Source organism: Protopterus annectens, chromosome 12.part0, assembly GCF_019279795.1.
Source record: "Protopterus annectens isolate FY-2018-M chromosome 12.part0, PAN1.0, whole genome shotgun sequence".
Lineage (NCBI taxonomy): Eukaryota > Metazoa > Chordata > Ceratodontiformes > Protopteridae > Protopterus > Protopterus annectens.
In genome coordinates this window covers 349,972,191-349,987,832 of record NC_056746.1, presented here as the reverse complement: position 1 = coordinate 349,987,832, position 15,642 = coordinate 349,972,191, and the positions used below count along the sequence as shown (strand labels likewise).

Below are 15,642 nucleotides of genomic sequence, written 5' to 3'. Positions count from 1 at the left end.
GCATTTAACTTTAGGCCATGGCTCTGGCACCAGTTATCCATTTCTGTGAGACCCTTCTGAAGGATATCTGTGTCAGATGTGTTTTTGACTACGGCGCCCAGTTTGCAGTCATCTGCAAACTTTGTCAGCCGTAACCCTCCTGTGTTTGCTTGTACTTCAGAAAAGTAGATGCCAAACAAGAGTGGGCCCAGGACTGAGCCCTAAATGTTTGTTTATAGATTAGTACTAGGCTAACTGCCCTTGCGAGCCATTTTAAGCCTAGACAATTATCCCTTGTGAGACTCAAACCCTGCACCTTGTGTTTGTAAGGCAAACACCTCAACCATTAGGCCACCCTCATGGGAATACTACAGGTGCTTATATATTTTTTTCTCTCTCCCTTCTCACCTTTTCTTTGTTCAGTTTTAAGAAATGTAGGCACTGCAGTGTGTAAAAAAAAATCAGTTTAAGACAGTATGACAGAAGAAAAAACAGTGTGCTTTTTCCCATGCTTGCATAGGGAAATGACTGGGTTAAGACCCTAGGTTTTATCCAGTGACAAGTTTGTTACAAAACATGTAAATGAAAAAGAATATTGAATATTGTAATTTTTTTCCTGGTAAACAAGATATCCGTAGCAGTTTTGTGTCTGCTATGCATGTCTTTAGAAGACTATTTGTTAAAGGAAATGGCTTTGAGAAAGTGTTTACTGAAAGCATTCAAATGTTTTCTCAGCTGGGAGAGCTATAAAGGTAGACAAACTCAAATAGCACTTACTAATAGCACAGGCTGTACCATGCATCTTAGCATGTCTAACCTTTCTTGTTGGTTAACTCTAGCCTGTCTGTGTGGCTATCAACTTAGAACTTTCATTCTTGTTAGGAAGCAAAAACTTCAATATTTGAAGATGTACATAGTTTTGTGTGTTATTACTAAGTTTGTAGGTGTTAGGGGGTTGTTTGTTCTGTTTGAGGGCTGTCAAAAAAATAAAAAGTTATGTAGGATGTGGCGTAGGCTTAAATGTATATGACAGGAAACAACTGTATAAAAGACCGACCTGCTGAACAGTATATGCATGTAACATAAATGTTGGAACTAGACATTTAACAAAAAAGCAGTTGTATTTATATATAAAAGGTGGTAATAATAACTATGTAAGAAAATGATGCTTTCTGTAATTTCTTTCAATCTGTCTTACAGACAAATATAAAAAAGAAAGAGTAGTGAACTATATTAAAAAATGTGCAGTGCAAATAACTGTACTACAGGAGACAAACCTGGAAAGAACTGAACATATGAATATGATAAAGGTTTTCAGGATGGTTATTCAGCAGAATATCTGGGGCAAAGGAAATGAGGAGTACTTATCTTAATTGCAAGAGGAGTTTCAGTAGTCATAGAAGAGGAAAAAAGATAATGAAGATATATAGAAAGGCTACTGGCAAGGGAGGAGGATTACACTGGCATGCATTTACATTCCCCCTAAAACTGCTGTAATGAACCTTAAGAAAATTCTGGGAGAAATCGGCTTTCAGCAAAGAATATTACTTATAGGTGGAGACTGGAATTTGGCTTGCAACAGTGAAGATGTATCTGGGGGTCCTAGAAGCAAAATTTAATAAAAAGGGTAGATTTTTGAAGACATTTATGAAAAATGTTTGGCTTGAAAGATGTGAATTCAGTACTAAGAGTTTGGAACAAATTTATATATTGTTGTCCAAGATACAAAAATTGGGCTAGGCTAGATAGAATTTATATCTCACAGAAATATGTGCATGTAATTGAAGGTCTTGAAACACACCCACTAACTGTTTCAGATCATGCGCAAATAATTAAAATAAAAATGAGACACTGGTGCTTTCCCAACTATCGGTTGAAAAAGAGAGGAGTTTAAGCAATGGGTCTTGGAATAAATTCAAACCCTACTAGAGAAGATAGAAATTTCTTCTGAAAATATAGTAGGGAGTGGGATAAAATTAAAGAGGAGTTTAAAAATAGGGTGGAAATAAAGGAAAGGGAGATTTGGTTAAGAAGTAACAAAAAATATTTAGAGGGACTGACAAATGTTAAAATATTCCAAAATAGGGGGAATCTCTCAGAACAAAAAAAGGAGCAACTGGAGATTGCTGAACAGAAAATAAGGGATTACCTCTGTAATATACACAAGTTTAGAAAGCTTGCTATTTAGCAACTGTTTTTTGATAATAATTGTAGAGCAAAAAAAACGTTTAGCAGAACAACTGAGACAACAAAAAGTAGAAACAGCTGTCACCAATCTTAGGGAACCTATAACAAGAAAAATAAGAGATCCTGTAGAAGTATTAGAAATATTTTGGAAATTTTATGAAAGTTTGTATAAAGCAGAGAAATATGGAAATCAAGAAAAGGTACAAATGGAAATGTTTATGGAAGAATTAACTACACCAAGGTTAGAGGTAGAGGAATCTCAATTACTAACAGGATAGGAAGAGATGTAATTGTAACCAATCTAAAGGAAAGTTCCCAGGAATAGATGGTATTCCTGTGAAAGTTTGGAAACTAGGAGGGAAAAACAACTGATAAAGATCTGGAAGGTTTTGTTTAACTGTATTTTAAGAAGAGGAGAGAAGTACCAGCATCCTGGAAGAAAGCAGTGGTAATGGTAATACCTAAAAGAGGGTAAAGATCCATCAGATCCAGCGTCATAAAGGCCTATTTCAATACAAAAACCATGATTAGAAAGTGCCTGTAATGGCTAAAAGAATGGCAAAAGTGATACCAAAGTTTTTACATATGGATCAGTGTGGTTTTGTGCAGGGCAGGCAAACATTTGACAATATTAACAGAACATTGATGATCCAGAAGGAAGCAGAATTTAAGAAAATACCATTGTTATTGGTGAGTGTTGATGCAGAGAAAGCATTTGACAGAATAGACTAGGACTTCATGAGCAGGGCAGTGGAAGCATTTGCTTTCCCTGCTACAGTTGTAAGGTTGATTAGGAGTATATATGCAGGATTGGTGGCGAAAATTAAAGTGGGTGGAGCCCTCTCTGGTAACTTCTGTTTGAGTAGAGGAACCAGGCATGGTTGTCCACTTTCCCCTTTGTTGTTTGCGTTATATTTAGAATCATGAGCAAAGCAAATAAGGGACTCTCAAATTCAAGGATATAACTGGTATGGTAGTCAGGAAAAGCTGGCTCTGTTTGCAGATGATATTATTTTATGCATGACAAAACCAGAAAGGGATCTTATAGTGTTGTGGAACATTTTAAGACCGTTTCAAACTTGGGATACAGAATTAATGAAGCTAAAACAAAGGCAATAGCGGTAAATTATGTACCCACACACAAATTGGTCCAACAATATCCATTTTTACGGGGACATGATAAAAAGAAGTATTTAGGGGTATGGATTAGAAATTATTCTGTGGCAGCTAAGGACCTTAACAGAAAATAATACAAAAATTGATAAACTGGAAGCTTTGTTATATGGATATGGATACTAAGATACAAGCAATTACTTTTTTGTACCTGTCTTTTACACAGATCATGCATATTTTTATCAACCAGAGGAGAAGCTGTGGATAGCAGTTAAAAAGAGTTGAAGGATTTTATCTGGGAAGGGAGGACAACAAGGGTCAAGTGGGATAAACTGATTCTTCCAATAGAACAAGGCAAACTAGGATTACCCGATTTGAGGGGGTATTTTAGAGCAACACAATTAAGGCTCTTATATGTAGCACAAGCAGAAAACTATAATTCAAAGTAGAAATGAATTATGATGATACAGGGGGAAGCTCAAGAAATAAGGAGAGATTGGGATTTTGCATGCAGACTCTTAAGGAGAGCAACAAGAATCATACTGAGTATTATGCACTGGGAGCAAATAACTAGAAAGGGAAAGGTAAAAGTGTAGGAAGATTACATGAATGTATTTGGCCTGCATGTTAGAGATTGCCTTCCCTATCAAGGATTGATAGAGTATAGGCAAAGAGAAAGAAATGGGGGGGGGGGTCCTAAACGAAAGACTAGCACTGTTAGAGTTTTTAATAGACTCTAGAACAAAAGCTGCCATTAAAAAAGGAATAATTAGTAGAGTATATAAAATATTGCATGATAATTATAAGAATCAATCAGAGGAGCTTAGAAAATATTGGGAAGAGAGATTTTCTAAGCAATTCACAAAGAGATAATGGGGGATATATGTATATCTCTCAAATGTGCAACAAAGTCTAGAAGATTTAAGATCTTTGCCTGGAAGTGTTTACATAAGTATTTTTGTATCCCAAGTAGACTCCAAAGAATTTTTCCTCAGGTGGATAGCAAATGTTGGAGGTGTGATGGGCAAGAAAGAGGTGGCTGGGAACATGTATTTTGGGAGTGTAATGAGCTGGCAGACTCTAAGGATTCCCTGCGGACTGCTTTGTCAGAGATGCCGGGTGAGGGGATTGGATTGACTGGGGAGATGATTTTTTTTGAGCTATGATACAGAATCAGAATTGCGTAGATATAGTAAAGCCTTGCTGAGTCTAATTATGGCAGCTTCCAAAAAAGCAATTTACTAGAAAATGGAAGTCAGAGTCTAGACCAACTTTACTAGAAGTAGTGAATATATTAACAGAGATAAAACAACTTGAATTGAGATCTTTAGAAAAGGGAAGGAGCAAACTACATAGGAAAAAGTGAGAATTGTGGGAACAATATATCCAGAGAAGAAATTAAGTTTAAGAGGCAAGATTTGAATGACCCATATAATGCTTAACTGGCAATGACTGGATAGATTATAAGTGCATAATGTTTGCAACTACAGTTTTCACTGGTGTCTGTAATGCATAATGTTTGCATCTAAAGTCATGTCACAGTTTGTTTTTCATTTATATAAATGTAAGTTTACATATGTCATACGTGATAATTTAATAAAGACGTTTATTGGAGGAAAAAGATGCACAGTTTGAAGCCATTTGGGAATGGAAGTGAACAGTTTGGAAGTGTAAGAAAAGTATTTGTTTGACTACTAGTACATGAACTAGCCTTGCTGGAAAGCACTGAGTCATGAAATAGAGAGTGAATTAAAGAATATTTGGATCATAAGTAATATTGTCCTAGGGAAGGAGAAAGCAAAATGGGTTGCTGCTATCTGGAGCCATAGTATTCTTGTAGACTAGGAATGAAGACAGACCAAAAATGCACCAGGTGGCCCAAACTTGTCAGCGTGTGTGCGCGTGTGTGTGTATGTGTGTTTGCATGCGTGTGTGTGTGTTTGCATGCGTATGTGTTTGTATGCGTGTTTGCGCGCAAGTGTGTGTGCGCGCGCTCGCGCATGTAGAAACAAAATGCAAACTCCAAAACTACGGACACGCTGAACATTAAAGATATTTAATAACTCACAGAGCTTTCAGGTTATAAAAACCCTTCATCAGTGTGTAACAGCTGCATGAAAATATGATATTTTATACTCTCAAAGACATACAACACAGCCCATAATTAACTAATAAAATAATTAACAATTAACTACCTAGCAATTAATTAATGCTCTCTTTAAAATACTGTCACAAAAATACAATAGTCTTGTTTTATCTAAGACACATAAAAATACATAGTTATTTAAAACCTCTAAGAATAGTAAATAATCTAAAACCTAGACATCATAGTGTATTAATTTATTGCTCTACATTAATTACTTAACTGCATTTGTTTTTTCCTAAGTACAGGTTTAATACTGACTGAAGCGTTCAGTCCTGGTGGATGCTCAGCATTAAGTCTCAAGATCCATTCCAACTCACATAATTCCAGAGTTTTATTCATGTCGCCCCCCTCCCCCAATATTTTTAAACTTTCTCTCTATAACACGAAATTTAAAACCGTGTTCAATACCTTTATCCATAATATGCTTATAGAGGGCATTAGTAGAGATACATCTTTTAATCTATGATTTGTGTTCAGTGATCCTCTCTTTAAGCTTCCTTGTGCTTTTGCCAGTGTAAAATGATGTGCATATTGTAGAGTTGGCCATGTATATTATATTGTATCACATGTAGCGAAACACCCAAAGGTGTACTCCTTACTGGTCAGAGACATGTCTTTAGAATTTTTTAATTTTTTCACTGTTTTATGTCCTAAGATACCTATTATTTATGGAATACCTAAAATCCACAAGGATATGAACTGCCCATCCATGAGACCAATAGTCTCTGGGGGTGGGTGGATCACAGAACCTATATCCATTTATCTGCAACAGGAATTGAGTAAGTACTTAAACATGATAGAAAGCTACATACAGGATACATAAGCTTTTTGTTTGGTCACAAAGTGTCCAAACAACTGATAATTGTTTATTTGTCATCTTAGACATACGCTCATTATTTACTGTTATCCCTATGGAGTACGGAATAGATGCAGTACGTCAATTTTTACTTATGAATACATGTACCATAGCTAGAGATGTTGAAACATTATGTGAGTTATTAGAACTGGTATTGGAAAATAATATTTTTATATTTCAATGCCAGTACTACTATCAAAAAATGGGTGTAGCGATGGGTACATCAATTGCGAACATGTACGTTAATATTGTTGGTAAATGGGAGAAAAATATTGTCTTTGACAATGCAAATAGGTTTATTAAAAAAGTAGCTTTTTTAAATGCTTTGTGGATGACATTTCTGCTTTGGACAGGAGATGTGTATGAACTCATTATGTTTGTAAAATACTTGAATAATAGTACAGATTTTCTGTATTTTACGATGAATTATTCTGAAAATAGTATTAACTACTTAGATATAAGGCTAACGAAAGAGAGTGGTAAGATTCAAACATTTGTCTACAAAAAACAGTTCAAGCTAATAGGTATGTTCATAGGACTAGCATGCACGCCCCCTTTACTTTTAAAGTATTGTTAATAGCCAATTTATGCGAGTCAGCAGACTCAATACTGATGAAGAATTATGCAAACTTAATATGACTGAGGTGTCAACAGAATTCCAGGAACAAGGCTATGAAAAAATATTGTTGAACGATATTAAGGCAGAGGTTCTGCTTGACCGTAATGGCCATGCTAAACCTTATTTTTCAGTAAATGAACAGGTTCCACATAGACCACGGAATAAACAACCCTTGAGATATATCACTACATATAATTGTAAAACAGCAGGGATTAGAACTGTCATTAGAAAAAATTGGGATATTTTAAAATCAGTACCTGATATTACTAATGTTATTCGTACTGTACCCTCATTTGGATTTAAGCAAAGGTTATGTTATAAAGATATGGCAACTAGTACAGCTGTTAAAAAGTTTACTTCATCTAATGCAGGTACAGTTCTCTGCTATAAATGTAAGTGCTGTACTGATATTTTGAAAGAAACTAGCTTTATACATCCTGTAACCAGTAGGGAGTACACCTTTGGGTGTTTCGCTACATGTGATACAACTAATATAATATACATGGCCAACTGTACAATATGCACGGCATTTTACTTTGCAAAAGCACAAGGAAGCTTAAAGAGAGGATCACTGAACACAAATCAGAGATTAAAAGATGTATCTCTACTAATGCCCTCTATAAGCATATTATGGGTAAAGGTATTGAACATTGTTTTAAATTTCGTGTTTTAGAGATAAAGTTTAAAAATATTGGGGGGGGGGGGTGACATGAATAACATTCTGGAATTATGTGAGTTAGAATGGATCTTGAGGCTTAATGCTGAGCATCCACCAGGACTGAATACTTCAGTCAGTATTAAATCTGTACTTAGGAAAAAACAAATGCAGTTAAGTAATTAATGTAGAGCAATACATGAATACACTATGATGTCTAGGTTTTAGATTATTTACTGTTCTTAGAGATTTTAAATAACTTTATGTATTTTTATGTGTCTTAGATAAAGCAAGACTGTTGTATTTTATAGAGAGCATTAATTAATTGCTAGGTAATTAATTGTTAATTATTTTATTGGTTAATTATGGGCTGTGTTGTGTGTCTTTGAAAGTATAAAATGTCATGTTTTCATGCAGTTGTTACACACTGATGAAGGGTTTTTGTAACCTGAAAGCTCTGTGAGTTATTAAATATCTTTAACGTTCAACCTGTCCATATTTTTGGAGTTTGCGTTTTGTACTATTTGATTATACCAGAAGGATGTTCTGTAGATTTATACCACTGGTGTCATGCGCTGTCCCTGTGTAAGAAATTGCTTTTTCCTTTTTCTCAGTAAGTAGGCTAACTTAAAAGCAATACAAAGAAGACATTATCCCACAATATAAACACTGCTTTTCATTCCATTGCTGCACAGTGATAGACCAGTACAGGTCAGCATAATGTGCACTATATAATGGATATGCAAAGCTATCTAATCTGATTGTTTCCTGAATGACACACAAAGAAGTAATAGAAGTAAGATATGTAAGCAATAACCCATGACTGGGTGTGAGTAAAGCTGAATTTACCCATGAATTGTGTGGTTTGATCACGAGGGCGAATTATATTTAGCAGTAACCCCCAAGAGTGGGTTATTGCTATTACGCAATGACATTATTTAAGAAAAAAAATGCTTACCTTTCCTAATGTCTTTGTTTAAAGGCGCTGTAGTGTTCCTCCATGTTTCCCCATTCTTTGTTTTCTGATGTACTGCACGTGCATACGGGAAATACTTTCCCTCACGTGCACAGTACATCAGTGCTGTTCAACATCAGCAACAGAGAAAAAAGAATCTCCATTGCTTTTTAAGTATGAGGCAAAATCGTGGACATTCTCCAAAAATCTGGACAGTAAAGAGGTATGGCAGCCTGTTGAGAATGCTCAGAAATACAAGGAAAATCAGGTACGTTTCTTTAGTTTTGCAGGACATACCTGATTTTTCTTGTATTTAGTGTACCAGTGTAGTATACATCAAAAGAAAAATCTGGCAGCTCAACAGTACTTAGCAGCCAGACTTTTTTCTATTGGTATATGCTCAATTTACAGCAGGCTTGCTGGTTGGGCTGACCAATCAGCATGCACATTTTTTTAATAGTAATGAGAAGTCATTGTATAATTGATATTAACAGTAAGGCATAGGAGAAGGTGGCATATGTTCTAACCCGTCTTCAAAAAATGCCGAACTGGTGTAAAGTGCACTTCAATAACAAAAGTTGCTGTAAGGAAGAATTTATATTTCCCCTAAGGTGTAACAATGCACACAAGCATTTTGTTTTCAGCCCGACAGTTTTGGGGGGGGGGCATCACCACTTCTAATTACATATCAGCTTTTGAGAATGATCATTTTATGAGACACAAAAGGTAACCATTGTATTGTTAATGTTGTATAGTACTAAACTAGAACACACCAGTATAGTTCTAATTTTGGTGTGTGTGTGTGTGTGAGATGTTTATTTTATTTGTTTATACTTTTTGACTGGGTTAGTCCCACTAGGCCAGTGACCTCTTTTCAGGGGAGACGAGGTGGTATTCATACTTGAAAAGGGGAAATTTAGCCAGGGCACCAGGGAACTTCTACTCTTTTCGATAAGTGCCATGAAATCTTTTACATCCACCTGAGCTAGCACCACCTTGACAGATAGGGCCCTGGTTTAATGTGTTATCTGAAGGATGACATGCTCATGAGTGCAGTACTTACGCTTTTATAGTGTCAGTATTGGAAAATTAGTCCAGCTGTCTATGTGTGTGTTTGTGTGTGTGTGTGTGTGTGTGTGTGTGTGTGTGTGTGTGTGTGTGTGTGTGTGTGTGTGTGTGTGTGTGTGTGTGTGTGTGTGTGTGTGTGTGTGAGTGTGTGTGTGTGGGTGTGTGTGTGTGTGTATATATATATATATATATATATATATATATATATATATACGTATATATACATATACATACATACATACACAAGATTGTTCTCTAATGTCAAAACATCAGCTTGCACACACTTGACACTCAAAATGTATTGAGCATGTTCTTGGGAAGGATGGAGCAAACAGTTTTCTAACATTGGTTAGTGGTCCCCTAAATGTGAGTCAGCCAATCCCTTGTTGACCAAATATCACTCGACTGTTTGTTGTTTTGCTTTGCACCAATATGCATAAAAATGTATAACACACACCTCCATGAAAGCATTCAGGGTCCCATTTCTCTCCTGTTTTCATATTTGACTCCAGCAATTTCTGTGAATTTCTTTAGTTATTTTTCAAATTATTTGTTGTCACACTCAGTGTGTATTTAAACTCATTAATAAAGTATCCCTGAACTTCCTTCCAGGTTCCATATGATGAGAAGCACTATCTCTTTGCAATGCACCCTAAGAATTTTCGTTTCCTTCTGCAGCTAAACAATGGTACCAGCAATATCATGGCCTTTGATGGTGAGTGCTACTGACTTTTCTGGAAAATAATACTTTACAATATCATTTTTCTGTTTGTTTTCTTAAAGCATCACTTTTATAGCAGTGTAAATGGGGACTGTATTTGACTATTGCAGTTTGCTTGATCTTTCATGAAATGAACCTCTCAATTTTTATGCATAGAAGATGTTCTTCGTGTTTCACTATTACAGTCATCACATTTGGGTTATCCACTTGCAGTAGCCCTCAGTCGGCCTGATTATCAAAGTCTTGGGTCCTGTGTCGGTTGCTGTCTCATCTTCTGTGACGTCAGGTAGTCAGCGGTATAAAGCATGCAGCCAATGCCATTACATCAGCCTTTCTTGTCGTGCGGTGCCCGAAGCAGAAGCAGTTCGCAAGTGCTGGTCGTCCAACTCCTGAAATTTTCATTTTCAAGTTTCAGAACCGAAGTCCTCAACTAAAGCTAAGTATCCTGTTGGGGAAACTTTTTCTTGCTCTAAACCGATGTCAGTAAAAGTCAATAATTGTATTTCTTGTGGAAAGCAAATACCTCATAAAGAATTTCATTCGTACTGTATTCCTTGCAAATTCTGCACACGGACTCCCCACAAACAAGCTTGGAAAGTGGATGTTCTGTCCTTCAGCTGGAAAAATCTATCAGTTTATGCCCTTCTTCCTCTGCCTCTCCTCTCCACAGTACTATGAAAGATCAAACAGGACAAACCAAGGATGATACTGATTGCACCAGACTGGCCACGGCAACACTGGTACCCCCTCTTGCGCAGTGTATCACAGCTGGCCCCATGGCACCTACCTCAGACCCCTACCCTGCTGTCTCAGCAGGAGAGCCAGATTCTGCACCCACAGCTTCAAACCCTGAACCTGGCAGCCTGGCTAATTACCTAATCTCTGCATTACCATCCCTCAGTAAACAAGTGTTGGATGTCATTTTGGAGGCAAGGAGGCCTAGTACTAGAAAATCTTATGCTAAAAATGTAAAAGATTCTGTGTCTGGAACCAAACTCAAGGGATGGCCACAGCAGCGCCCAATTTACCTCAGATTCTTCAGTACTTAACTGAGATGCTTCACAAGTGCCTTTCCTTTTCCTCTGTCAAAATTCATGCTTCAGCCATTTCAGCTCATTACAACACAGAACCACCCCTCTTTTCTCACCCACTGCTCAAGCAGTTCCTCAGAGGGGCCAAAAACGTAAGACCACCCAGGAAAGCCCCAACTCCAGCCTGGGACCGTAATTTTGTATTGGAAAAACTCACTCTTCCTCCTTTTGAGCCAGCTGCAACTGCAGAGTTAAAATTCCTTTCTTGGAAAACAGCTTTCCTTTTAGCAATCACTTCAGCAAGAAGGGTATCTGAATTACAGGCCCATGTGGCAGTGGAGCCTTTCATCATCTTTCATGTGGACAGGGTGTTCCTCAGGACCAATCCCTCTTTCATGCCCAAGGTGATATATAGCGTGGCTCTTAATCAGTCCATTCATTTGCCAAGCTTCTTTTCTGATCCACAGAACAAAGGGGAATGGATACTGCACTCCTTAGATGTGCACAGACAACTTAGATTTTACTTGGACATGACTAAATCTCAAAGGAAATCTCAACAACTGCTGGTGGCATTTGCTGCAGGGGCAGAGGAGAAGGCTATATCAAAGCAAACCATTTCCAAATAGATAGGCCATTGCATTAATTTCTCCTACAAGCACCATGGAAAACCTGTCCCACAGGAGAACAGACCCCACTCAACCAGAGCTGCATCTACCTCTACAGCCTTTCTCAGAGGCATCAGTACCAGGGACATCCTAGAAGCTGCTACCTGGAGTTCTGTACATACTTTCACCAAGCATTACCATCTGCCAATTTTCTCTAAATCCAGAGCTGGCTTTGCCACTGCAGTCTTACAGGGCCATATAGATGGCCCTGATGCTATCTAAATTCCTCCTCCCATCCTTAGCTTTGGGAATCTACCCAAATGTGATGACTGCAACAGTGAAACACAAAGAACGTAGTACAGTTGTGTAAACTTAACCATAAATGTAAATGTTCGAATGTATTCACTGTTGTAGTCCTGGTTACCCTCCCTCCAGCCCTCTGACTTCTTTTGGCTACACCTCTATTCTCCTCTACTGTGCTCAAAAGCTTTTTGGTGTATTTGCTTTTTTGTTGGAGGTATAACCTTATATATTTATAGATTTAATTGCTTCCCATTAGGGGGGAACCTGACATCTGGGGCAAGAAAAACTGATATAATGGCACCGGCTGCATGTTTTATACCCCCAACGACCTGACGTCACGGAAGAAGGGACAGCAACCAACGCAGGACCCAAGACTTTGTTAATCAGGCTAACTGAGGGCTACTGCAAGCAGATAACCCAAATGTGATGACTGCAACAGCGAATACACTCGAACATCTACATTTATAGTAAGTGTACACAACTGTACTTTATATACCTTCCCCCATTTCTCTTCTTTGCAAGGGAAGACTAAGTAACTATTTCTCTAATAGCTCCTTTTTAGCCAAGATAACCTTTTTCTCCCAACTCGTACAGCTAGGCAGAGGGAATCCAACTTTTCTTCCTGCTCCCTGCATACTCAAAATGCAGTGTATGTGTGCGTGTGTGTGTGTGTGTGTGTGTGTGTGTGTGTGTGTGTGTGTGTGTGTGTGTGTGTGTGTGTGTGTGTGTGTGTGTGTGTGTGTGTAGGGGGGGGGCTTGGAAAATCCAGATCTGAATAGCCTGAAACTAGCAGCCTGGAGGTTAAGAACCAGATACATTCTGGGACTGTTTCCCAAGTGAGAATCCATTCTGGGACTGTTTCCCATGTGATACTTTATTCTGGGACTGCTTCTCAAGTGAGCTACTGCATGTGCTGCAGGAAGTCTGCCACAAGGAAATCCAGCTTGTCAAAATGGAAAACATTTTTTTGTTCTGTGCCACCAGTAGTATTCAGGCTAAGGCAGCCGCAGTGGAGTTTTTTTTTTCCTTACTTCACAGCTTTGCTTTTGAAAATGCCTGGCAAACTTGTATATAAAAGTATAAATTTTGGCCATCACAGTTTGCCTCCCCCCTGGAACTCCCATATGATATGCTTTTCTACAGTCAAATAGTTTTTAAAAGGAGTGACCAGTTATTTTGTCTTTTGGACCTTAACGTTTTAATACAGAAGTTGACATTACCCCCCCCCCCCTTTCCAACAGCTAGTCCAGCTGCAGTCAGATTCCTGTTTTGAAGAACACTTTGGGTAATATTAGTAACTAAGCAATAAGAACCTCAGCGTACAATTCTTGATATGTATAGGACCCTGCATTTTCTTACACAGGTACATAACACTACTCAGAACCTGTCCATCATTTGTGCTTGAGGAAATTGCAGAACTGGCCTTAAACAATGTCGTTCAATTAGCATGCCTCTTCCCCAAACCTCTCCACAAGAAATAGAGTATAAAGGATTAGTCCATATAAAATCACTTTAGCTAGCAGATCTAGGAGACTCTCTCTCTGACATCCTCCCTTTGGGAGGAATAAAGACACCTCGTTGAAGTTTCCAGTAGTTTATTCAGTTAAGTAGGTAGATGGATCAGTGTTCTAGTTTTATGAATAACATAGGCACTCAAAATTATCATTAGAAGAAGAGCATTCGCCCATCTACCTGCTTAACTGAATAAACTATGGGAAACTTCAACACAGTGTCTTTATTCCTCCCACAGGGAGGGTATCAGAGAGAGTCTCCTAATTCTAGCTGGACTAATCCTTAATACTGTACTCTTGTTTCTTGTTAGTCCTTTCACCCTTTGGGTCACAGGTGGGATACCAGACTTCACTTGAGCCCTGTGGATTACCTCTGTTTTCAAACATCTAAACAAGAGAAATGTGTTTTGTACTTGACTAAATTGTGTGTGCAGAGATCAAACTGATTGTAATTTTAATACCAATGACAAAACAAAATACCTCTGGCAAACAGATGTGTGTCATTTATACCAGGAAAATAGGACAAGATAATTTCCAAACAAGCTTTTTTTTCTAAATAGCCATTTGTATTGCTTTAATAATGACTTCTATAAAAGGAAGTTGAGGCAGTTTAAGTCTTACGCCAGTAAGGCAGCAGGTATGATGGCTGCCTTTTTCATGAATACCTCAGATTGAAGCATTTGTGAACTAATCATGTGGACCTTCATCCACACGTTGTCTAGACATAAATTAGAGAAACATTCGAGTAACAAGACATTTATCACTGCAGTTTTGCCTAGGTCTGTGGCTATGTGGGATATTGCTTCGTAGTCTTCCCAGGCATTATGAATATTGATTGCAACAGTAAGATTACATATACTAACCATAACAGTAAATGTACAAATACTCGCTGTGGTGGTGCTGCGGTAGCATTGTCGCCTCACAGTAAGACTCTGTCCGGTTCGATTCTCAGCTAGAGCTTCTTCTGCGTGGAGATATGCGTGAATGGGCGTACCTTCGTTGAAGGTTGTGCGTCAGGGCTGGTAACTCGGCACGTAAAAATCAACTACCAATCATTAGCGGACCGGAATTCTGCTGTGGCAACCCCTAACCGGGAAAAGCCGAAAGACACAACAACAACAGTAGATGTACAAATACAAGAATCATTGCTTTAGTAAAGGCTGCTTACCATCAACCCCCTAGATCCTTACTTCCTCTCCTCTACAGATATGAAATGGGAACACTTAGAGAAGAAGCATTGTCCTGCATAGGATACACAGGCGCACTTGCTTAATAAATTATTCACATGAAAAATGTGACTAAAGATAGCATGAACTGCTGTCCATTTTGTAAAGAGCATTCTACTGACCACCTGCGTTTTAGGTTAATGCCATTCTGGGGATGTTTGAAGCTCTGCAAGACGAGCCGGGTGGGTAGACATCCACCTGTGTCTGATTCCCAGTCATTATGAAAGATATTGCAGCTGTTTTCCTTGTCCTTAAACATGCCCTGTTATGGGGAGTGCACACACAGAACTGTTATGTTCCAGCTTTACAAGTTCTTGCAACTTGGTGAACAGTAAAAGGCCAAGTGATTGAGGTTCTTTGTGTAATATAGGACTTCAATAAAATAAATAAGTCCATTGATACAGTCATCCACTCACATAGATTGTATATCAGTTCAGACATCAGCAGCGTGACTGTCAGATGCATTTCATTTAACATTCTGTAGGGGTTCAAACCACTCATTTGGCTTATGGTTCCCTTCACCAAGAATTCATGCAAAGACAGTTTTATAGCTAGAAGAGTGGCAGTTTTAAGATATGCAATATGCATACACACATTATTTTCTGAATTCTGTAGAACTATAAAACTAAATGGAAAAGAGTTTTGTCAATGCAATTCTAGCCCCAAC

The 15,642-nt window shown here is 38.0% G+C and overlaps 1 protein-coding gene across 1 annotated transcript in view; it reads left to right on the top strand.

Annotated features, from left to right (window-relative positions):
- The window catches only part of FAM234A (family with sequence similarity 234 member A), a gene marked incomplete at its 5' end in the record, with an annotated part of 537,904 nt that overhangs the window by 519,500 nt on the left and 2,762 nt on the right, over nucleotides 1-15,642 (top strand). Inside the window, 1 exon segment of the mRNA XM_044089425.1 lies at nucleotides 10,191-10,293. Within this exon segment, the coding sequence (XP_043945360.1) occupies nucleotides 10,191-10,293 (103 nt within the window).